At 37.1% G+C, this 22,916-nt stretch overlaps 4 protein-coding genes across 4 annotated transcripts; 2 read left to right on the top strand and 2 right to left on the bottom strand.

Annotated features, from left to right (window-relative positions):
* Positions 1–549: 549 nt before the first annotated feature.
* LOC104238906 (uncharacterized) lies at positions 550–2,556 on the top strand. The gene is made up of 2 exons (XM_009793409.2): positions 550–1,025; positions 1,193–2,556. Exons 1-2 carry the CDS (start codon positions 584–586, stop codon positions 1,711–1,713), a joined length of 963 nt encoding a protein of 320 aa, XP_009791711.1. The 5' UTR covers positions 550–583; the 3' UTR covers positions 1,714–2,556.
* LOC104238907 (uncharacterized) lies at positions 1,883–6,648 on the bottom strand. Its single transcript, XM_070170946.1, has 6 exons — positions 6,444–6,648; positions 4,863–5,358; positions 4,015–4,354; positions 3,049–3,147; positions 2,790–2,910; positions 1,883–2,398 (listed from the first exon to the last, which is right to left on the bottom strand). Exons 1-6 carry the CDS (start codon positions 6,610–6,612, stop codon positions 2,184–2,186), a joined length of 1,440 nt encoding a protein of 479 aa, XP_070027047.1. The 5' UTR covers positions 6,613–6,648; the 3' UTR covers positions 1,883–2,183.
* A 630-nt stretch (positions 6,649–7,278) lies between these two features.
* LOC104248745 (uncharacterized) lies at positions 7,279–14,491 on the top strand. Its single transcript, XM_009805058.2, has 6 exons — positions 7,279–7,776; positions 8,998–9,106; positions 9,221–9,312; positions 9,393–9,651; positions 10,548–10,691; positions 14,157–14,491. Exons 1-6 carry the CDS (start codon positions 7,430–7,432, stop codon positions 14,250–14,252), a joined length of 1,047 nt encoding a protein of 348 aa, XP_009803360.1. The 5' UTR covers positions 7,279–7,429; the 3' UTR covers positions 14,253–14,491.
* Positions 14,492–18,013: 3,522 nt separating this feature from the next.
* Positions 18,014–18,586, bottom strand: LOC138887833 (uncharacterized). Its single transcript, XM_070169622.1, has one exon. It carries the CDS (start codon positions 18,584–18,586, stop codon positions 18,014–18,016), a length of 573 nt encoding a protein of 190 aa, XP_070025723.1.
* Positions 18,587–22,916: the final 4,330 nt, after the last annotated feature.

The following is a 22,916-nucleotide window of genomic DNA, read 5'->3' as shown; positions in this document are numbered from 1 at the left end:
ACGCCATCAATCCTCCATCTCCATACTCATCCCACTAAATCATTGGTTTTGATATCAATTGTTGGGCTAGAACTGTTCAATGATACTCTTAATACGGTTTGATATTGTCAGCTTTGAGCCAAGCCCGCACAGTTTTCCCAAAAAAGGTCTCACGCCATTAAGAGTATCCAATTCATTATAAGTAGATCATTTTTCTTTTCTACTTTCCATGTCGGGCTTTGTTGTTACACCTAACACATGAAATATTGTTGTAATTGCAGTACAAGCATAAAACTGGTGGATAAATTACTTTCTTGTGGACCCTTGAGTTCATTTTTCAATGGTGTTATGTTGCAAACTTTTGACTAACATTCTGAGTCCTGTCCCCTCTGGTAGACTTCTGAGTCACAATACGGGGAAAAGCTACCTACATTACTCTCAACAGAACTCAAAATAATGTAAAGTAATTTCTTAGCATAAAGTAAGGTAGCCTTATTATGATGCAAAACAGTACACCTTTTTTTCTTTTAATCAAGAAAAGAACCTTTGAGGAGCACATATTCTGTCACCATTTGTATCAATCAAGCAAAAAGCTTTACCTGAAATGGGGAAAATATGGATTGAAGTCTGCCTGATTTCCGCCAGGGGGCTACGACGAACATCATCTTTGTGGAAGCTGCAATGGTATGCTGTTGGATGGATTGATCCAAACAATAAGTACTGTTCCAAGATTGATTCTTCAGGCAATGCAAATCCTGTTTGGAAAACCAAATTCTCAATGTTGGTTGACACTTCTGAATTAGATACCCTCCATGTTGAAGTTTACAGTAGAGAGCCCATTTTTCTTAGAGAAAAGCTCCTGGGAACAGCTACTGTAATTTTGAAGGAATTTCTGGACAAGTACAATAACAACACTGAGGTTTCAAAGCCTATTGAAGAGGTGGGGAGCTTTCAATTGCGGAGAAAAAACTCGAATAAACCTCAGGGATTTGTTGATGTATCGATACGAATTTCAGAGGAAAGGGAAGAGCCAAGTTCACTCCCAGGTATAAAATTTAACAAGCTTTTTACATTTTAAGGTCATGAATAGATTGTCTTTGCTCCCTCAGAATCAATGAAAAAGATCCTTGATTCAAGTAGTGCTTTGGACCAAGAACCATACTCTTATGAGTCTTAACTGAAGAGTTAATTTTGATCAAATCTGGTTTACTAGGTGACAATGAGGGATTTAAGCTTGCAGATAACAGCAGTGGCTTCAACTTGGCTAATGGATATAAACCTGCCACAGCATACCCACAACCACAATCCTTGACCCCGTCTCAACTGCAGAGAAACCAACCACAGCTAAATCACCAATATGCGCGTCAAGTACCATATGCTACAAATTATTCCCACCCATTGGTGGGGGGAATGAGCTACACGCCAGCAGCAGGATCGAGCTATCAGCCACCGCGTGCTCCACCACCACCACCACCACCACCTCCACCTGCTAATGTTGGTTACATTCCAACTTTCCTCCCAAGAACAGACAACGCGTCGTCTAGTTATTTAAGCATGCCACAAAGTGGAGCAGCAGCAACACGAAATGCAAGACCTGGTTTTGGAATGGGAGTAGGTGCTGGGGCATTAGCAGCTGGTGCTGTGATATTTGGAGAGGATTTCATGTCTGGTTTTGATATTCCTCGTGGTTTACCGGATCCCTCTCTCACCATATCTCTTGATCCCCCTTTCTGAAGATGGAATACCATCTATTGTATTATGATGCATACAATGAGATATTGTAAAATTAATATGCTTTCCGTACTGCAACTATCACAAAAATCTGCAAAGAAGTTTCAGTTTGTAGCAGCAAATCACGGGCTTCTTGTAAAACTGCAGAGGTTTCAGCTACTATGGAATAAACTGAAGTACAATTTTACAAGTCTCAATATACATGTATTGTATTACATCATAGAACTTTGTCATAGTCTCAAGGGTGATCAAAGAAATAGATGTTTACTTGCACAAACTAGCAGCTACCTACCTTTCATATAGGATGAAATGATAGGTATTTATAAGATTGATAACATTGACAAAGAGCTATAACGTTTTCCTATAAATCCTATATATGAACTTGAGTAGGTAACTCTTCTCTCAAACTTAATGTTCACCAGTCACCAATAGGTGTCAATCCTGGCCAAGTTGAACTAGACAAAATATCAATCTCAAGTTGCTGGTTGCAGACGAGGCTCTTTTTGCACCCCAAAAACTCTTTCAAGGAATCTGTCAACAATGGATACAAATTTGTCCACCTTTTCTTCATGGGGCAAGTGGCCACAATTCTTGATTATTTCAAGACAAGATCCAGGAATGGCCCGTGAAAGTCTTTCAGAGTTCCATGGTGGAACAAGCCGATCGCTATCACCAGTGACAATCAGAACTGAACCTCAATTTGCACATAAAAGAGAAAAAAAAGCATTAGGAAGTTTTTTTGTGTATTCATTGTGTAACTGGAGTCTGTTGTTTCTCATGTACGTTTAAGACTATGTTTCTTAGAACATGGTGTTATAACAACACTAAGAATGTAAAAAGAACATGTTGGAACAAAGGCTCATATGACGAGCACTTTTTCAGTATTAGTTGGGGCGTAGCTTAGAGAAAATGGTGCAATCAAAGGTTATTTGGTAGTCAAGAGATGTTGGTTATATGTCGTTTTTAATACTTCATAATAACTTGAAATCTTGCTTACTTTTTCAATTAATTATTTCGAAATCTAATGTTTCCTTTTAGTTATCAAACTCAATTTGCTGGCACAGAGATGATTTTCTAACCAGGACATGAGATTTCGCCCAGTTTCTTTGACAGCGGCAGCTTTGATTCAGATGCAGAATCTGTAAGCATAGCCACGGTATACTCCACCAGAGCCTTATCCCAATCTTTTGCTCTGAGAGGCTGTAAATGTTGAAAGATTCAAGATGACAACAATGCACAACGAAACTAGGTTGCATACCTGAAAAACCAAATACAAGCAAAAAGACAAAAACCGAGCCTATCCTCAAGGTTGGAAACAACTAGCTGTCAAGGAATCACCTTTGTATAGCCTTGCAAGACATGATCATCAACTTGTTTAGGATCGTACCAAGCATTCCTAACTGCAGCTAAGCCAAATTTATCGATTATCATTCTTACCTGAAAGAAAATGGCAGTCAATAGTCATTTTGAGTATCCATAACAATCAAATTTTATAGAGTGCTGATCAAGTATTTTCTCATTTTTCATATATTGCAAATGACTGATAAGAACTGCTAAGACTTCTTCCATCTATTCTGATAACATAAATATCTCAAATTTATCATCAAATGAAATGTCAGAAAGATCAAAGGAGTAAGGCTGAATACACAGGCAGCCCCTTAAACTTGCCCACATATTTCACTTAAACACTTTAACTGAGCTCATTACCTATTGGCCACCTTAACTTTATTCAAAATGTTCAAAATCTACAATACGAAAAGAAAATACTCTTTTTGTTAAAATAAAATAAAATACTTTTTCTACAACATGAAAAGAAAGTACTCATTTTGTGAAAAAGAAAATACTTTTTCTACATCATGAAAAAAAGTACTTATTTTGTTGAAATAAAGGAAAATATTCTTTTTGTTGAAATGAAAAACAAAATACTGTATCTACAACATGAAAAGTAAGTATTCTAAATTTTAATATTTTTATTTAGGGTTGGGGGGAGGGGGGTTTGGGGGTAGGGTGGGGGTTGGGGTGGTGGGAGGTGGGTTGGTGGGAAGTTCTAATTTTACTACTTTTTTATTATTCTGTTCTTTGTTAGTATTATTAGTGAAAACTGAATTAGCATCCCCTTCTTGTTTGACTGCCATCTTCCTTCAAAATGGCAGGGAGGATTTCTCATTTAAAAACCTTTTTCGAAATTGAAAAAATGAAGTATATAGACCTAATTTTGCTTTCACAAAGCTTCAAGATGTCAATTTTGAGAAATAAAATTTAGGTTCAACAAATAGATTGGAAGATCCAAAATAGAGTACATACCAACATAATACCAATGGTAGAACGCAAGAACGCAGATAAAGTTTTCTTATATAAAGAATTTATCATGTCTCCCATCCCTTTCACCAATTGCATTATTGCTTGTCCAAGATATTGGGATAACTTTGACAAAATGCTGACAACCGTGGTAAACCAATTCCCTTTAGAGTTCACTTCCAAGTCATCGCCTTCAGTCTGGTTACTTTTTCCACTTGGATTGTCCTTAGCTACAGGGCATGAATTCAGGGGTGCTAGAATTGCTGGCGCAACAAGTATAACGGCAGCAACCCGCTCAGGTGCTTCAAAATATGCTTCAACTGCTACAAGGGAACCAGCTGAGTGTCTGGTGTCTCATTAGTTACCAATAAGAATCAAATCTTTGAGAATGAAATAGGAAGAGCAAAGGAAGGAGGGCGATAATGCAACCAAAATGACAATTTGAACTTCCTCTCAATGGAATCATGTATCTACTTCGTCTGACCAAGTAAATACATTTTCTAATAGTTGCAGAGACAGATGGGAGGGGAAAGGTAATGAAGATAATGATTGAGAATAATAATTATTAACTTCTGATCATGTAAAAGTTCATCGGAGAGTAGGCCAGTCATTGATTTAGGAACACACGTCTGATTTTCCACAAACATCATTTTCACCTTTCCTTCCTTTCATACTTCTTTCATTTGTGGTGTAGCAGATGGACCATTATTTTGAAAACTGAGCTAGTGAAACTAATAAGAACTATAAGAATGCTAATTCAGTTTTCACTGCAATAATTTCAAGCTAAATAAAATCACATCCATAACATGTTCATGAAGGAGATTGTGGGGGAAAAACTATAAAATAGAACTTACCCCACTAGAATTGCCTTCTCAGTTGCTAAGAAGTCAATGAAGTATAGAGTGGCCAGCACGGAAAATACCATAGAGTAAGGATTAAAGGGTCTGGTGTCTTCACTTCCCTGAGATGAATCGTTGACATGATTCAGCCTTGAAGTCAACCCAAAGGCTGGTCTGTCAAAGGCCAAAACTTTTGATCCTGTGACCTGTGCCAATGGCTTCATAACTCGATTCCATGAATAAATAGAGGCACCAAATCCATGTAACAATATCATGGGAATGTTCACTCTTTTATTGGCATTAGGAGATCGAGAACTATCCCCTTCTTCTGACAAGTTTGTAGCAAGTGATTCTGAATCATATATCTTGTGGTGTATCTGTACTCCTTTAAACTCGCAAAAGCAACTATCAGGATCTGCTAGAAGAGCTGGATCTTGTAATTCATCTTGATCTATTCCTGCTATCTGTTTTTTCCGCTTTGGCCTTGTCTCAGGTAGTTGTTCTGGATTAACTTAGAAAAATAAAGAGACGGATAAGATGAAAAGAGCGAAGACTCCCAGCTTTATCAATTTTCTCAGCTGCTTCTAAATGCCAACAAAAATCTGATTGAACTCCCATATGTTCCATTCAGCGTTAGCAGTTCTCCAGCATTGCTTAGCCTCTAATAACAGACTTGATATTACTCTCACATTTTTTTAGTTGACTTCTCAGGAGGAAATAGATTGGTAAACAAGCATTCAATTGCTGAAAGTTAATTTGCACTATAGAGCATTTATCTAATATATATATATATATATATATATATATATATATATATATACACACACACACACACACACGCGTGTATATTCTCTCCAGCGGAAAAGGACTGCTACTACTATTAGAGAAGTCAAATATACTTTTTCTTTGACAACAATACGTATGGATTCTTGAGATGAGAGGAGCCGTTGTGGCCCCCCTTGACTGCCTGGATCCCAGAAGTGAGTCAAAAGTTGGATCTGCATCGGATCTCACCACAATTGCCACAGCTATCTTCCCAAGGAGGAGTTTGGTTTCAACCTCATATGGAACATGAGACTTTTTTTTTCATTGTCCAAGAATGTTTTCAAAAACAAACATCGGATTTTTTTTGTTAAAATTTTATAATTCCAGCCATCAAAATTATCTATAGAAAATTAGACAGAACTGCAACTTGTGAACTGCTAATGTAAGAACGAAATCTGGTATATACCAATATCCAATAGGGGTAAAACGAATTCAAATTATTTTAAAATACTTTCAACTCAACAAATTGGCATTAGTACTTTCATATAGTTCCTAATACTTTTTCGATTATTTCAGAAGAATTAAGAAATCCATACCGTGAAGTAATTTTTGTCTTCTTTGCATAAGCTTACTAGGATCACAGTTACACTAATGGAAGAAAACCAACAGACACAAGTAAAGTTAAAAATCAAACAATGTCATATGAAATAAATGAGTAGTACTAACAGAAAAGGATAGAAAAGAATGTTTCATCTTAGAATATGGTTGAGTATCTTACTGACTTGAATCAACTAATAAGTTAAAATGGTGAAAGATATTAGAGCTATTTACCTGGATATTCAGCAGGTGGGAAAGAAGTAGAAGAAGCAGAGGCTATAATTGGGAAAGATTTCAAGATGGGTTTTCTCCAAATAGAAGGAATTTGCTTCCTCCTGGTTTGTAATTGCAATTGAGGATAGGCGAGACAATTAGGCAGCAGATGAAGTACACAAATACTCATGTTGGCCAGCTGGTCTTCCGGTAATTGACAGTCAGACTCGAGCATGTAATTGAGTATTTAAACCTCCGATACAATAAGGGACAATAGACGTGGCTAAATGTAAGCTGCACTTTTTAGCTTATCTTTTTGGTGTTTGCTTATAATAATAATAATAATAATAACAATAAGTTACTCTAAACATGTCATATAATTTATGGCCTTAAATATATCATAATACCTACTATATAATTATAAAATCTTCTTGTTAAAAGCAAAATAAATTTTATTTACATTATCTTTTAATCCTTTGATTCCTTTCTTAGTATCTAAGCTGAGATATTATACCCCACATATAAGATTTTAGTGGGTTGTTGTTGTTGTTTTAATCCTTTCTAAAAAATAATTTTTTAAAAATTAAATGAAAACAAGAAAGAAATAAGAAAAGTGTATTTTTGCATTAGAGTTTGCCATATAATAAATTTATATGTTGTAATCATTTTATTGCTATTTTTTGCGAAATATAATCGCCAAAATTTGTTACATATTTCACGGGAATTAAATATGTTTATTTTTGATAAATTTAAATGATCAAAACTGCTCAAAATATATTCATGTTTTTTACATAATCGACTATTTTGTCATTTTCACTAGAGTTTCCATAATGCGTGATAGCACATACCAAAAAACGAGATGTCAATTAAATTAAATACACTGAAAAGGAAAAAAAAGAGAAAAACAAAATAGAGACTAAAATTTTATAGAATCTCAAAAACCAAACAACCGTATTACAGAAACCGAGCATATCTGGAGTGTAGATGCACAAAAGATACTGTGGAAAATGGAAGCTCTACTTGTAAGAAAACTCGGCGATCCTACTCTACCACCGAATGCCTCGGAGAATTCACCATTCGATCTCTCAACCTCTCATCCAATCCCTAATTTGGGCTCACCTACCTCCGTTAGAGTACGAGTCAAAGCAACCAGCTTGAATTTCGCAAATTACCTCCAAGTCCTCGGCAAGTACCAAGAGAAACCTCCTTTACCTTTCATCCCTGGCTCCGATTACTCCGGCGTTGTTGATGCCGTTGGCCCTAATGTTACTAAGTTCAAAATTGGTGATCCCGTTTGCTCTTTTGCTGCACTTGGCTCCTTTGCTCAATTCATCGTCGCCGATCAATCCGACTTGTCAGTTCTTCCTTAAACTCTTCTGCTTTATTTTACAATAATTAAACAACTCAATAGCAGTTTTCGTTTTCGAAGTTTATCTATCAGTATTGGAATTGATTTTGGTGGTTTAGACCGCACTCTCCTTTTATATAGAAATGAAAGGGCATAATAGAAGAATGGGTAAATGGTTTATAGATTCCACTATTACTAGTTCGATTTGAGGTGTAGTTGATGTTGGAAAAATTGGATGATTATGGAGAATAAAAGGTATAGCTTGAGGCGTATCAAAGATACTCTCACACCGTAATGAATAAAGTTAGGCGTATCCCCAGGATTCAACAAGCTCTTCTAGTATAAACTAGGAGCAGAAACAACAAAGATTAATCAAAGACAACCCAACACAATAAAAAGAAATTGAGAAGAAAAGTGTTTGCTTTTTCAACTCTTTCACACCTTTTTTAAAAAGAACACAATATACATATATATAGTCCAAAGTGGACATATGATTGTCAAGAAAGAATCGTTACAAAACCAAAGGCAAAAAACGTTACATATTTAAAGGCCATTAAGAATTGAACGTTACCAAATGGTCAGATTCAAAAAATTAGTTGATTTTGATAGCCATAATAAATAATAATAGCCATTTAAAACTAATAAAAATATTATATTCAAAGCTATTCAAATTTACTATTACACACATTAAATATATTCAAATTAATAGTATAATAAAGATCCATTCATATAATATAACAAGAATAAACCTAGACAACAATTTGAATATCTCTTTTTGAGTTACCAAATTATTTTTCTAACAGTTGATTGATTGATTGGTTAAACAATTGAAATTAGTGTAATAGGGCTTGGATACTAGTGCAACAACAACAACAACAACAACAACAACATACCCGGTGAGTTCCCACAAGTGGAGTCTGGAAGGGTGGGGTGTGCTTGAATACTAGTGCATATCTATCAATATACACTAGGGATCATTTGGTTCAAAACCAGGTCTAGGATAGATAATCCCAAATATTATACTAGGATAACCTCCCTAGTCCTTGTAACCAAGCGGCCCCTAAAAATTTGCTAAGAATGGGAAGTGTACCCCTACTTGATTTCGCATGACATAGGTCAATGGTCACTGTATATGAGACAAACTAGAGTTATGCTTTTTTTCTTACTTTTGGGTTGGTTTTATGGTTTTAGTGTTCAAAAATGTCTTAAGTTTGCTTATAATTGAAGGTTTCGAGTACCTGATGGGTGTGATCTAGTGGCGGCTGGTGCACTTCCTGTTGCATATGGGACATCCCATGTGGCTCTGGTGCATAGAGCGCAGCTGCATCCCAATCAGGTAGGGTCACCTTCGTCCTTCCCTTGAGCTTTAGGGCATAAAATGCTAAGGCTGTTTTGTTACATGATTTTTTATATACCCGAATCATGTGACATACTGGTTTACACACGGCAGGTGTTAATGGTACTTGGAGCAGCTGGAGGTGTTGGGCTCTCAGCGGTACAAATTGGGAAGGTTTGTGGAGCAACAGTTATTGCAGTTGCTAGGTACTTTTGAATTCTCAAGTGTACAAAAAAGTTTTTTTAAGGTTGTTGTGCTAAAAGTTATCCTTGTCTGTTAATCTTAGGGGAAATGAAAAGGTGCAATTTTTGAAATCTTTAGGAGTTGATCATGTAGTAGACTTGAGCAATGCAAACGTCATCGAAAGTGTCAAGGGCTTCCTGAAGTCAAGAAAGCTCAAAGGAGTTGATGTCTTGTATGATCCAGTCGGGGGGAAGCTTACAAAAGATAGCATGAAGCTATTAAATTGGGGAGCACAAATTCTGGTTATTGGATTTGCAAGTGGAGAAGTACCTATCATCCCAGCGAACATTGCTTTGGTGAAGGTACTGTTTCTAAGCACCCTGATCTTTTTCTTTTTACCCCCTTTTGGTTCTTTCCTTCTAGTTGGTTGACTGTACCAGGCTTAATTAGTCCGGTTGCTGGTCAATTGAGTAGCTCTTAATTAGACATGTCCAAGGCTGCTAAGTTACGCATGTGGTGGCACCACTAGCTCCTTGAAGTTCCTACTAATAGTTTGAAATTTGAATACAAGCAGTAAGTTAAAAGATCATTCTCAGAATATAGACTGTCTTGCCATAATCCTGATTGCATATACTATGTTGAAACATGCTAGCAACATAACATTTGTTAGTCTCAAATCAACAATTTAGAAGGATCTTGCACCGAAGGGTGTGACTTAGTGGTCAATGAAGTGAGTGCAAACTTGGAAGACCATTCAAATTCCAGTAGAGACAAAACACTACGTGAATTCGTCCTATATTCCTAAGCTATGGTGGACAGAGTTATTCGGTACCTGTGTTGGTGGGAGGTAGCGGGTACCCAATGAAATAGTCGAGGTACACCCAAGCTGGCGTAGGTACCACTCTTTCAAAAAAAGAAAAAGAAAACCAATCTTGAAGGATCTTAAGAGTAGAAATTTCACGCTGTTGTCACAAGAGGATGTCAAGGCATGTAAGTATATGGTTTCTTTTAGGACATGCTGCTCCCAAATTATTGCATGAGAAGTTTTCTCCACCTTTCTTTTCATTATATGGACAAGCTACTATCAATTATCCAGGTGTCTCATAATACAAGCAGTATGAGCAGCAAATAACTTTCATTTCTTTTTATCTCTCTTTACTCCATCATCCCAGCCCCCAAAAGGAGAAAGCTTATTTATTTCTTTCTTTTGTCCAAGAGTAATAACCATCATTTTTTATACTTTTTTTTTTTGGTTCAGAACTGGACGATTCACGGACTCTATTGGGGAAGCCATAAGATTTATCAACCTAATGTGCTTGGAGATTCTCTGAAAGAGCTCCTATCCTGGTTGTCTAAGGGTTTGATTGCTATCAACATTTCTCATACATTCAGCCTGGCAGAGGTAAGAATCTTTTGCATTTATCACTTTTTAAATCCAGAAAAAAGTAAGAAAAGATCCTAGTAATGTGCAGGGACTAGCATTTAATACGCGAAAAACGGCTGATATACAATTCACCTGAATTAATATCCTGTCAAGAAGAATATAATGTAACAGTATGTACTTCTTGTGCATGAAGGATTATGTCACTGGCCATGCACAAATGCACCAGACTACCTCTCTCGATACAAGAAATTCTTTATAGTAACCCTACAACCTAGACCTCTAAGTTTCCAGAGGCCATTGTGTTTCTCTGGTGCATGATGATCCAGGGATGGACCTTGAATAGCTAGTAATCAAGCATTGAATAGCTTGGGAAGCCCCCATTCTTTAGGATTAATGTTCAGAGCTGGGCACCTTACTTTAGGATTTTAACTATCTTGAAGGTCCGTAAGGATCAGACAGTGTTCAACTGAACCCAGAGTTCTGAACTGAAAGAAAGCCAACACATGGCTTATCTGGATGCTCATTATTTCTTCTACAGTATTTGATATTTCTGCTTTCAATAAAGAAGAATTTCTTGAAAAAGAAAAAGTAAAATCTCAAATGAAGTTCCATTCAACCTGGAAAATTTCTTGAAATTGGTAGTGACAATGAGTAGGACTAAGCTTGATCTTGCTAGTCTCACACTTCTCTAAGGAACACCATGGCTAAAGTTGCTTTCTTTCTTTTGTCCTGTTGAAGAAGTAGGGCGATTGTATTCCCTGAGTTTCCAGTTGTAGCATATATGTGGGACTTCTTGTCAAGAATAGGAAAATCAATAATTTAAACTGTCCGGTTGTCAGGCACACTGGTAGCATGAGTTCAGACCTATAACGTAGGACACCCATAGAAAACTTAGTAAGCTATTGCTCATTAGTTTTTCTGTTTTTGTCAGAAAATTCTAAAAGTGTTAAGAACTATTTGGGATTTACGTGCTATAATTGGGAACTTAAGGACTAAAATTCCCACTAACCCTTCAACACACAAGGACCAAATTTTAGCTATGTACAAAAGCAGTTATGTACTGTATATCACATGTAAAAGCTTGAATCTTCTAAATTCAAAATATAATTTATGGTCTATCAGATACATCTCAGCTAAGTTGCTCGGACTCGGGTGCGGGTATCCGATACAAGGACGGATCCGAGTATCGGATTTGGCAAAATCTAAATTTTAAGATTCGGGGGTGCGGATCCGGATATGAAGGGGATTCAGCTAATAAAAAATAGAGCTATAAAAATATTGTAAATTTTGAGAGATATTCTGTGAAAAACTTACATGAATATTGTAGAATTCAATCTTTCATTCTCCAAGATGGACATTATTCTTTGTCGATGGACTCCGGTCAAAGTGTCCGAAGTCAGTTGACCGTATCTGGGACGTATCCCGCTCCCGCTTCCGTCCCGGTCTCGTATCGGGACGGGGACGACATCAAAATTGAAGAGTCCGCGCAACTTAGCATCTCAGTGTACAAAGTCCCTTTATTTGCCATTCCTAAATAACATGTCAGTCAAATCCTAAGTTGCTTGAACTCTTCACTTTCAGTGCCGTGCCAGTGTCGACACGACGTGGGTGTGGGTGCGGGATTCGTGAAAGATCCGACCTCTAGATCCGCATCCATATTCGAATACTCGCACCCGAGTTCGAGCAACTTAGGTCAAATCAATCAATGTCAGTTCAAAGGGCATAATAGAAACTGAAGTTAAATAGTTTCTTTACAGGTTTGGATTTTGGTTTTTAAAGGAACCGGAAATGAAAAAATCCTTTCAACTTATTCGAGGCAGAAAAAAGTAGTTAATGATGCCTCATAAAACGCGGGTCGACCGACTAAATGACTTTCCCAAGGCTTTGGGGAGCCAGTTTTTTCTTCTTTATGCTGTTAGAAACGTAGCATAGTGGTTTCCGCCATGCCTTCGCAAATTTAGTAGGAAACTGTAGTGTTCTTTCCCTGTTTTATCTTTACTTGTTAAAGAAAGGAAGACTAGAAACTAGTGCAAATGAATGGAGACTTCCAACAAGTAACCACTTTTTGGTGATGATAATGCGACTCAGAATACAAATTAGAGTAGAATTATGAGGGTTAGTGGTCAATGAAGTGGGTTAGAATCATGAGGTCTCAAGTTCAATTCCCAACGGGGACAAAAAATACTAGGTGATTTCTTCACATCTATCCAAGCCTTGTGGATAGAGTTACCTGGTACCTATTGCTGGCGGAAGGTAGCAAGTATCCCGTGGAATTAGTGGAGTTACGCGCAAGCTGGCTCAGATACCACATTATTTAAAAAAATTCAAATTAGATTAGAACTAGGAATATGCATGACTGTATGTCAATATCAGTGTTTTTAGGGGCGTTTATGGGGCGAGTCTCGGGGCGTGAATCGGGGCGGGGCGTATGTAAAACGCATCTGGGCGTTAATGAGAGGCGTAGATCCTTTGGGCGCACGCCCCAAGAGATGAGGCGCACACTTAGGCGCAAGACTCGCCTCAGAACTAAGACTCACGCCCTAGGGAACTTAACCAATTGAAGGATAATTTTGACAATTGCCCTTATATTTTTTAAAACCCTTTTTGGTTTTACCCCAAATCTGTCTCTACCCCATTTAAAAAAAAGAAGCATTAACCTCGTTATAATCGTCCACACTCCATACTCCATAGAACCTTGAGCTTTCTCCTTGTTAGATAGTGAAAAAGCACTAACATGCATTTCTGCTTTTTTGTTGAAAATGAGTGCCATTTGTGCTCTTAGCAATGATATCAATATATCTCTGACCAAATTAATTTGTTTGCAACAAAATTTTCTCTAATATTAAACTACTAGAAAGTTATCCTCACTCATATTTTAAAATATTATATTCTAAGGCATCTATAATGTTTGTCTTTATAGTTTAGAACTGCATATCATTGCCATGAACTTGTTTGATTTTATTTCATTTTTGTATTTTCTTACAAATAATCAATGACGCATTTTGCTTATCTTGTTTGGAATATGGATTGTTATTTCGGTTAGAACATTATTGACTTATTGTTAAGATGTATCTCATTTACTAGTATATTGTTTATTGTTAGTTCATATAATTATAATAATTATCTATTTTTTGTGATTTCTATGGATTTTCTAAAAGAATTATGTAATTTTTAGATTTAAAAATAATTTTAATTTTATTTTATTAATTATAAATTAAAGATCTTTGGGACTTACGCCCCGTGTCTCGGGGCTTACTCCTCGCCCCATGTTGGTAAAACGCCTCGCCTCACGCCTCCGCCTTTTGAAACACTGGTCAATATCACCTGAAAGGGCTAAGTTCACAGTAAAGTGTAGGTTTTCGAAAGCTAAGTTACATATTTATGTCATTGGTGCATGTATTTTCATTGTACTTGGATTTAGTTCTTATTGATCATGGGATCAAGACAACTGCACATTACACACATTATTGTTCGCTTTGGCAGGCCCATCTTGCCTTTACTGCCCTCAAAGATAGGAGAGCAATTGGAAAGGTGATGATAACATTTGATGATGGGAGAACACTCAAGTCTAAGCTTTAATTGGACTTAGGAATGAAACGAGTAGCAGAAGATTGTCCTTGCTGCGTGAATATCCAAATTATGTACTACCTTATGCTAGCTGCTACTATAATTGTTTGTCATATAGAGGTGCTGAAACCAATAAATATGTTCTTGTAATCAACCAAAGAAATGTTAAAGCATTAGATGCTGTTTGAATGTAACAATAGACGTACTTGGGAAAATTGTGGGAAATAATAATAGAACATTTGTTAATTACATATATTTCTCTTAGGTTCCTTGCTGATCCTGACTCGTTTATGTTTTTTTTCTTTTTAAATCTTAATCAAGTAGCACTTCTCTTATATTCTTTTTTAACTATATAATAAGTGAATTTTCTTTGTGTAGGAATTTAAGGAATAAAACAGTAGAGAAATTTTCTGTATATTTCTTTTGTATCCATTAAGTTTCTGTACAATATTTATATACACAAAGAATGAAAGAGAAGAATATTCCTAAGCATTTTATTTGTACAATTGTTGCAATCTAATTGGCTCTTGCATAACCAACTAACCAACTAGAATAAAATAAAAGGAAAAGAAAATATGTACAAAGGATTATATGTATCCACGTGTGCAAGGAGAAGTCCTAGAAGCTCCTCAATTCTTCTTGTGGTCAAATGGCTAGGATTAAATCAGGCAATCTCATCATATTCTCTTATCAACGACTAGGATTTGATCAAGACATCTTGAGTCCTATGACTTAGTTTTGTTCGAAGATAAGTCATACTTAGTTTTGTCCGAAGATAAGTCATATTTGAACTTTATTTACCTTCGAACCAGCCTCTCCTTCATATTGTATAGATCGTCAAATCCTTCATTCAAATCGGCAGCTTCTTCTTTCAGTGAAGAACTAATAATACCAACACCCCCCTCCCCTCAAGTTGGAGGGTGGAGAAACAACCCCCAACTTGTCCAAGATGGAACGATGGTGAGGACCGGAAAGGGGCTTTGTAAATACATCAGCAATCTGAGAAATTGACGGAACAAACTGAAGAGATATGAGCCCAGCAAGATATTGTTGACGCACAAAATGACAATCGAGGTCCACATGTTTGGTACTCTCGTGAAAAATCGGGTTTTTCACAATATGTATTGCCGCCTGACTGGCGGAATGAAGAGTTATTGGAAGAGAATGAGTGACTGAGAAATCCTCAAGCAATCGCACAAGCCAAATGATCTCGGCCACCACTCGACGCATAGAGCGGTACTCTGCCTCCGCCGATGATAGAGACACTAAAGACTGTTTCTTTGATTTCCAAGAAACAGGAGAACCCTCAGGGTCACAAAATACCCACTGATAGAACGACAGGAATCAGGACATCGTCCCCAATTGGAATCACAAAAGGCAAGCAATTTGAAGGAGGGATCAGAAGAGAGAAAAATGCCCAGACCTGGATCAAGAAGCAGATATTTGAGGCATCAAATGGCTGCATCAAAGTGTGGTTGGCGAGGGGATTGCATGTATTGACTCATATTTTGTACTGCAAAAGTAAGGTCAGGACGAGAATGTGTGAGATAATTAAGCTTGCCTAATAGCTTTCGATAGATAGTCGGATCAGATAGGAGAGCACCTTCATTCACACGAAGGTGAATGGAAGGATCGAGAGGGGAAGAGACAGGCTTCATGTTCAGACATCCAAACTTAGACAAGAGGTCTAAGGTAAACTTCCTTTGACTTAAAATTATTCCTTGAGGTTCTCTGATAATTTCCATGCCTAAAAACTAATAAGCTTTCCCCAAATCCTTAACTTTAAATTCAAAGTCAAGAAAATCCTTTAATGATGCAATTTCAGTAGGGTCATCACTTGTTAATAGGATGTCATCGACATACACAGCAATGATAGATGTTCTGCCCCCTGATTTCTTATAGAAAAAAGAGTAGTCATTGAGAGAATGTGAGTACCCTTTGAAGTTTAGAGCAGCAGTGAGCCTTGCATATCATTGACGAGATGCTTGTCGTAGACCATACAATGATTTCTTAAGTTTGCACACATGATTAGGAGAAGGAGGAGTGACACCAGTAGGGAATTTCATATAGACTTCCTCTTGCAAGTCACCACGTAGGAACGCATTGTTCACATCTAGTTGAGAAATGTCCCAATTCTTCTTAACTGCCACTGCTAATAAACATCGGATGGTAGTCATTTTAACGACCGGTGAATATGTCTCATTAAAATCAATTCCTTCCCTTTGGATGTCACCTATGATTACCAACCTAGCTTTGAATCTTTCCACTGAACCATCCTGTTTGTATTTCACTTTATAAACCCACTTGCAAGGTAATGCTCCGTTCTTAGGTAATTCTACCACTTCCCATGTTTTGTTGGCTTTTAAGGCTGCAAGTTCTTTGTCCATTGCCTCTTGACAACTAGGGTGTAAAGAAGCTTGGGAAAATGTAGTAGGCTCAGAAATATAGGAAATAGAGTTTAAAAGGGATTGATTGGAATGTGAAAGAGCAGAAAAGGAAATAATCGTGGGTGAAACAGAAGAATCAAAAAAGGCAGGTGTGAGATCAGTAAAAAATACAGAATTACATATATAGTCATTCAAGTAGGCTGGTTGGTGATGATCTCTAGTTGATCTTCTTAGTGGAGGAATAAGATTGGTATTAGAAATTTTCTGAATAGATGAACTTGGTGAAGGAGATAAAGATAAGTGCAAAGGTAACTTAGAGAAAGATGATTCAGAAACATTCTGAATGGATGAACTTGGAGTCCTGGACATAGGAGACGTAGAGGAGAATGGTGAAATGAATTGTGGATAAGGTTGAGACTGTTGAGAAAGAGAGGGAGACCTGAAATGATGAGGAGAGAGAGGTGAGAATGAAATAGAAGATGTGGTAGGATCTGTACATGGAGAGGAATATCCAGTAAGGAACACATGAGTTGATGATGTGATTGAAGAAAAAGGGAACACGGATTCATAAAAGACAACATCCCTAGAAACAAATACTTTGTTTGTTTGCAAGTTCAATAGTTTGTACCCCTTTTTCCCAAATGGATATCCCAGAAACACACATTTTATTGATCTAGGATCCATCTTTGACCCGTGTAAGGGAAGCGTAGAAGCAAAACAAAGGCACCCAAAAACACTAAGACTGTTATAGTTGGGTGGTTCTCCAAAAAGAAGTTCATAGGGAGTCTTCATTTTGAGTATCCTAGATGGGAACCTATTTATTAGATGTGTGGCTATAAGTAAGCAGTCCCCCCCAAAATTGAATAGGTAATTGTGACTGGAAAGTAATGCTCTACAAGTTTCAAGAAGGTGTCTATGCTTCCTCTCAACAACATCATTTTCTTGGGGAGAAGAAACACAAGAGGTCTGATGAATGATCCCCTGTGAGGCAAGAAATTGTGAGCTTGAGTGACTGCTTCCCAGTTCAAGTGCATTATATGATCTTAGAATCTTAACCTTTGTTTGAAACTGTCTTTCAGTCATAGCAAGAAATTGTTTTAAGACAGTAAAAGCATTAGATTTGGTACTAAGCAGAAAAGTCCATGTTGCTCTGCTATAATCATCTATTATGGTTAAAAAAATATCTGTGACCATCATAAGTATGTGTCTTGTATGGTCCCAACGTGTCCACATGTATAAGATCAAATATATGTTTTGAAGAAATTGTGCTAGAGGTAAAGGGTAGAGCATGAGCAAGTTGCTCCTTGATCCAGCATAGGCCTCATTGAGTCCCATAAGGAACTGTATGAGTCTGTCATCCTGGTGTGATTTGTACAACTTTTCCTTTCACCCACAAGTACAATCACAAGTACAGGTCTGACAAGCATCAAGACTATCAAGTCCATCCCTAAGCTTTTTTAACTTTGTGTAGTAACCTGCTAAGTCCAGACTTCCTTGAAGTAACTGAGAGATTTCCTTTTGTAGGTGATAAAGTTGAGGGCCATTGCTTTGGCCAAACCTCTCTTCAAGCTCCTTCCAGATCTCTATAGTTGTTTTTGAATAGAGTACACTTTCTGCAATCTCTCTTGAGAGAGAGTTAAGCAACCATGAGATGACCATGTCATTGCATCTCACCCAAGGCTTGAAAGAATCAGAGGATATTTTAGGTTGAAGAAAGGTTCCATCTATGAATCCGACTTTGTTTTTGGCTGATAATGCAATCAAAATACCCTTGCGCCAACCTCTATAGCCCTTCCCGTCAAAGATAGAATTCACCAGGATCATCCCAGGTGAATCAGAAGGGTGAAGGTAAAAAGGGCGAGATGAATCAAGGGGTGAAACTGCAGCTGCAGTAACAGTGGTGAGCTGTGGGGAGTTGATTGCATCAGAAGGAGGAGAGTGTTGAATTTCATCTCCCATCTTAGCCCAGAATGAAGAGAAAAGATGAAAAGAGTAAAAAAAAAAAAAACTGGATCTTCCTGAAGCTCTGATACCATGTAGGAATTTAAGGAATAAAACAGTAGAGAAATTTTCTGTATATTTCTTCCGTATCCATAAAGTTTCTGTACATTATTTATATACACAAAGAATGAAAGAGAAGATATTCCTAAGCATTCTATTTGTACAATTGCTGCAATCTAATTGGTTCTTGCATAACCAACTAACCAACTAGAATAAAATAAAGGAAAAGAAAATATGTACAAAAGATTATCTGTATCCACGTGTGCAAGGAGAAGTCCTAGAAGCTCCTCAATTCTTCTTGTGATCAAATGTTAGGCAATCTCATCATATTCTCTTATCAACGGCTAGGATTTGATCAAGACATCTTGAGTCCTATGACTTAGTTTTGTCCGAAGATAAGTCATATTTGAACTTTATTTACCTTCGAACCAGCCTCTCCTTCATATTGTATAGATCGTCAAATCCTTCATTCAAATCGGCAGCTTCTTCTTTCAGTGAAGAACTAATAATACCAACACTTTGTGTCCTTGGTGGGATGGACAGAGGCGGATCTAGAATTTTAGATCTATGGGTTCAACATTTAAAGTTATGGGTTCATATCTACTATTTATTGCAATTTTACTGATTTTTTATACATAAATTTATGCTCCCCGTTAAAAGTATTGGATTCAGTTGAACCCGATGGTTCTATACTGCATCCGCCACTGGGGGTGGATAGAGTTTGTAACTAGCTTCAAGATGGGTAAAATCGGATAGTAATATTTTAGACCTAATTATATTGTGTAATTTCCTCTAATAGTAATGACGAAAAATATACTTTTAAATTTGATCACTTATATATTTCATGAACCAAACTATATTTTTAACCACATTTAAACAATGCAAACTCTTTTCTTCCGTTAGAGAATCATTTCTCCAGCTCTTCTTCTCTTCCACAATATTGAATTGGTTAATCCTTCATCAAACCCGCAGGGGCAGATCTATCATGTAAGCTGCCCGTTTAGCTTTTGCTTAGATCCTATATATGTATCAAGAAACTCACTAAATATTACTAATAAATATTTGATCGTAAACCTAATTATTATTATATATTAACTTGACGTTGTTAGGAACCCATAAACTTCAAATCTTTGATCCGCCTCTTATTTAACAACACACAACCATATGCCATGTTTCGCTGCCCATTGCTTTTAATGGAAGTAGAACTTGATCACATTAATTTTTCACTAGCTGGTTGATCAACTTGAAGGGCAGAGATGAGAGATATATAAACTATTTAAGTAAAACAATGCCGTAGTAAACTACTGCATCTACCTGTCACGAAAAGCACATTATCTAACAACTAGGCTGATTCCAAGTCTAGTAATGTCTTTAAGTTTACAGTACACCCGATATTTGTCTTTGGCAAGTATAGAAAACCTGAAGGGTCCAGCAAAATGAAATGAAAATTGGGTGTTGGAGTTGAAAATAACTCTTCCTACCTAATATATGAGATACTTCATTCCGTCTTATGTGATGGTACGTATTTTATTGCGTACAGAGGTTGATATGTTAATATAACTTAGCTTGTGCAAACTTTAGCTTCAACTTTTTTATTTCAACTTCAACTCAAATATTGTCTCACAGTTTAATAAATCTATATCATCTCAACCTTTTCTATTCTGAGAAGACATAAAGAAAAACAAGGTACAATGAATTAGTAGACATTTTAAATGAGAGTAGGATATGCTGCATGTATCTGAGAATAGGGTAGTAAAACAAGAGGTACATGAACAGTAGTCATCCCACCATCAGCAACCAGTTGACAGAAAGCACAAATACTACAAAGCAAATTCAAGATTCCATTTAACTACAATCTACAATAAACAAAAAGTTTAACTTCCATACCGCTTTTTACACTGTCAAGTTAACTAAAGATACTATAAATAACTGACCATTATAAGTGGAACTACCTGTCTAGCCCTATAGTTATAGGCTATATAATATTTTATTTCCTCTGCTTTGAATAGTTAGAAGCAAACTCATTGCTCATTCATTAAGAGCTCTTGTCGGTAAAGTAGATCTAGATCGAGAGAGAGAATTGGCTTCTCGAGAATCCACTGGAGTCAGATCAGTAGGGAATTCACACCGGGACTTTCTTAATTGAGAAAGAACCCCATACCCTGAACCGGGGAAAGACGATAATGACCTAGGAAATGGTGAAGTACGTGAAGTGACTCCCTCTTCGAGTCCAAACCTTATAACATAAAATAAAGAATAAGGGACTGACTTCTTTCTTGACAAGGATCCTGAATACGTCTGATACAATTAGTTAAACTATACTGATAGAGCGAAAATTTGCGTGTATAAAAGTTAAATTAATAAATGGATACTTCCCTATTTTGACATATCATTGAAGCAACCACCTTAGTTTTACCTCAGTAGTAAAGCTGGAGTTTCTGGTGTTGAAGTGTCCGGAATGATTTTGACAAAGGATGAAAAGGTTGTTTTAATGGCACCATGATATTTCAAGACTACCTGAAGTGTTGAACACATAACATATGCTATGAAATTGTGTTTGGGGGAGGGGGGGTTGGAATTAAGGATACATCAAAGATAATAAAGAATTTGATTATCTTTTTTATAGACACCCAAGTTCCAAATTCAGAACTTTTGGTGGAAGTTTATACACGACTGAAAATGAGATAGCCTTACCTCTAATGTCTACAAAAGAGAAGGAGATGACCTCCTACATTTGAGTATTCACTCAGCTCACAAAAAAATGCTATACAATTCCTAATGTTAGCATTAAAGTATACAAGATGATTTCTAGCTCACCAGATCCTTTACAGTAAAGTGACCTCTCTAGGTCTAATTCTAAAGTTAGCCACTTCCTTTTGATCTAACTTTACTGTGGCTAACATGAGCAGGCAATGAAATAGCCTCAGTAAAGATAGTCAATCTTCTTGTTTCAGCATGTCACGATCCGGATTTCCCACTCTCGGAGTCGTGATGACGCCTACTCTTGAAAGCTGGGCAAGCCGAGTATTATAGATTCACTAACTCTTTTATTTAGCCCTTTCTAATAATTTAAAACAACATACGATCAACAGTGAATTATTAACAATAAATAAAGACATGCGGAAGACGTAATCTGATAACTTAGCCAAAAGCAAGTACGACAATACCAAGTACATCTCTACTCGGAACCGGTGTCACAATAATACTACAAACAATTGTCTGGAAAGAAGATACAATCTGTCTCTGAAGTAAATGAAAACAAAATATAAAGATAGAAGAGAACGCCGGGGCCCGCGGACGCCTGCAGGACAACCTCGAGATCTCTGACTGGACTGAAGGCAGCCACCCAAAGCTATGGTCCAAAAGTTGCCGCTCCGGGATCTGCACACAGTGCAGAGTGTAGTATCAGCACAACCGACCCCATGTGCTGGTAAGTGCCTGGCCTAAAACCGACGAAGTAGTGACGAGGCTAGGACTAGACTACCAAATAAACTTGTGCAGTTATATAATATACATCGCAAAATAAAACAAAAATAAACAAGTGAAGATGGGAGGGGGACAAGCAGCGGGGGAATATCATTTACCAACAGTAATTAAGAGAAAAACCTAAAGAACAATTTAGAATTCACAGCAAAAGAATAAGGAACTCGTAACCAACCAATAAGCACTTTAATTAACTATTGTTGCGGCGCGCAACCCGTTCCAAATCATAAAAACACTGTTGCGGCGTGCAATCCGATCCATATGATTTATCACTGTTGCAGCGTGCAACCCGATCCAATCATATTATTGTTGCGGCATGCAACCCGATCCAAACATAATATTGTTGCGGCGTGCAACCGATCCAAATATAATATTATTGCGGCGTGCAACCCGATCCACATATACAGATCAACACCAACCACAGAGAGAGTCCCGACAAGGGATCAATAAAGAAACAACACTATCCCGGTAAGGGAATCGACAGTATAAGTAAATACGTCCCGGCAAGGGAGAATCAGCTATAACCAAACTTGTTCCAACATCTAACTTCCTCAACTAGCACCAATTCTCAATCATAAGTAATTTCCACGAGAATAATCATAATCCTTGCTCAACACAGAGAATCAACAACTTAGGCATTCGTAGTATTTGTTAAGAACACAACAATTTTAATTTAAGACTCACAATCATGCTTGACACCAACATATGGATACTCATCACCATGCCTATACGTCGTACTCAACAAGTAACACATAGCAAATAGGACACAAATCCTAATCCCTCAAGCTAAGGTTAGACCAAACAC

This window comes from Nicotiana sylvestris, chromosome 3, assembly GCF_000393655.2.
Source record: "Nicotiana sylvestris chromosome 3, ASM39365v2, whole genome shotgun sequence".
Taxonomy (NCBI): domain Eukaryota; kingdom Viridiplantae; phylum Streptophyta; class Magnoliopsida; order Solanales; family Solanaceae; genus Nicotiana; species Nicotiana sylvestris.
Note: the sequence above shows the minus strand (reverse complement) of the source record. Positions and strands in the feature narration are given on the sequence as shown.

What these genes read in the sequence shown, in the direction of transcription:
- LOC104238906 (XM_009793409.2), top strand. Translation starts at nt 584, where the DNA reads ATGGGGAAAATATGGATTGAAGTCTGCCTGATTTCCGCCAGGGGGCTA. An exon ending in AGAGCCAAGTTCACTCCCAG is followed by an intron (nt 1,026 to 1,192) that starts GTATAAAATTTA and finishes CTGGTTTACTAG; the next exon opens with GTGACAATGAGGGATTTAAG.
- LOC104238907 (XM_070170946.1), bottom strand. Translation starts at nt 6,612, where the DNA reads ATGAGTATTTGTGTACTTCATCTGCTGCCTAATTGTCTCGCCTATCCT. An exon ending in CTACCATTGGTATTATGTTG is followed by an intron (nt 3,148 to 4,014) that starts GTATGTACTCTA and finishes ATTTTCTTTCAG; the next exon opens with GTAAGAATGATAATCGATAA. An exon ending in GGGCGAAATCTCATGTCCTG is followed by an intron (nt 2,399 to 2,789) that starts GTTAGAAAATCA and finishes ATTGAGGTTCAG; the next exon opens with TTCTGATTGTCACTGGTGAT.
- LOC104248745 (XM_009805058.2), top strand. Translation starts at nt 7,430, where the DNA reads ATGGAAGCTCTACTTGTAAGAAAACTCGGCGATCCTACTCTACCACCG. An exon ending in GTCGCCGATCAATCCGACTT is followed by an intron (nt 7,777 to 8,997) that starts GTCAGTTCTTCC and finishes TTATAATTGAAG; the next exon opens with GTTTCGAGTACCTGATGGGT. An exon ending in CGCAGCTGCATCCCAATCAG is followed by an intron (nt 9,107 to 9,220) that starts GTAGGGTCACCT and finishes TACACACGGCAG; the next exon opens with GTGTTAATGGTACTTGGAGC.
- LOC138887833 (XM_070169622.1), bottom strand. Translation starts at nt 18,586, where the DNA reads ATGGGAGATGAAATTCAACACTCTCCTCCTTCTGATGCAATCAACTCC.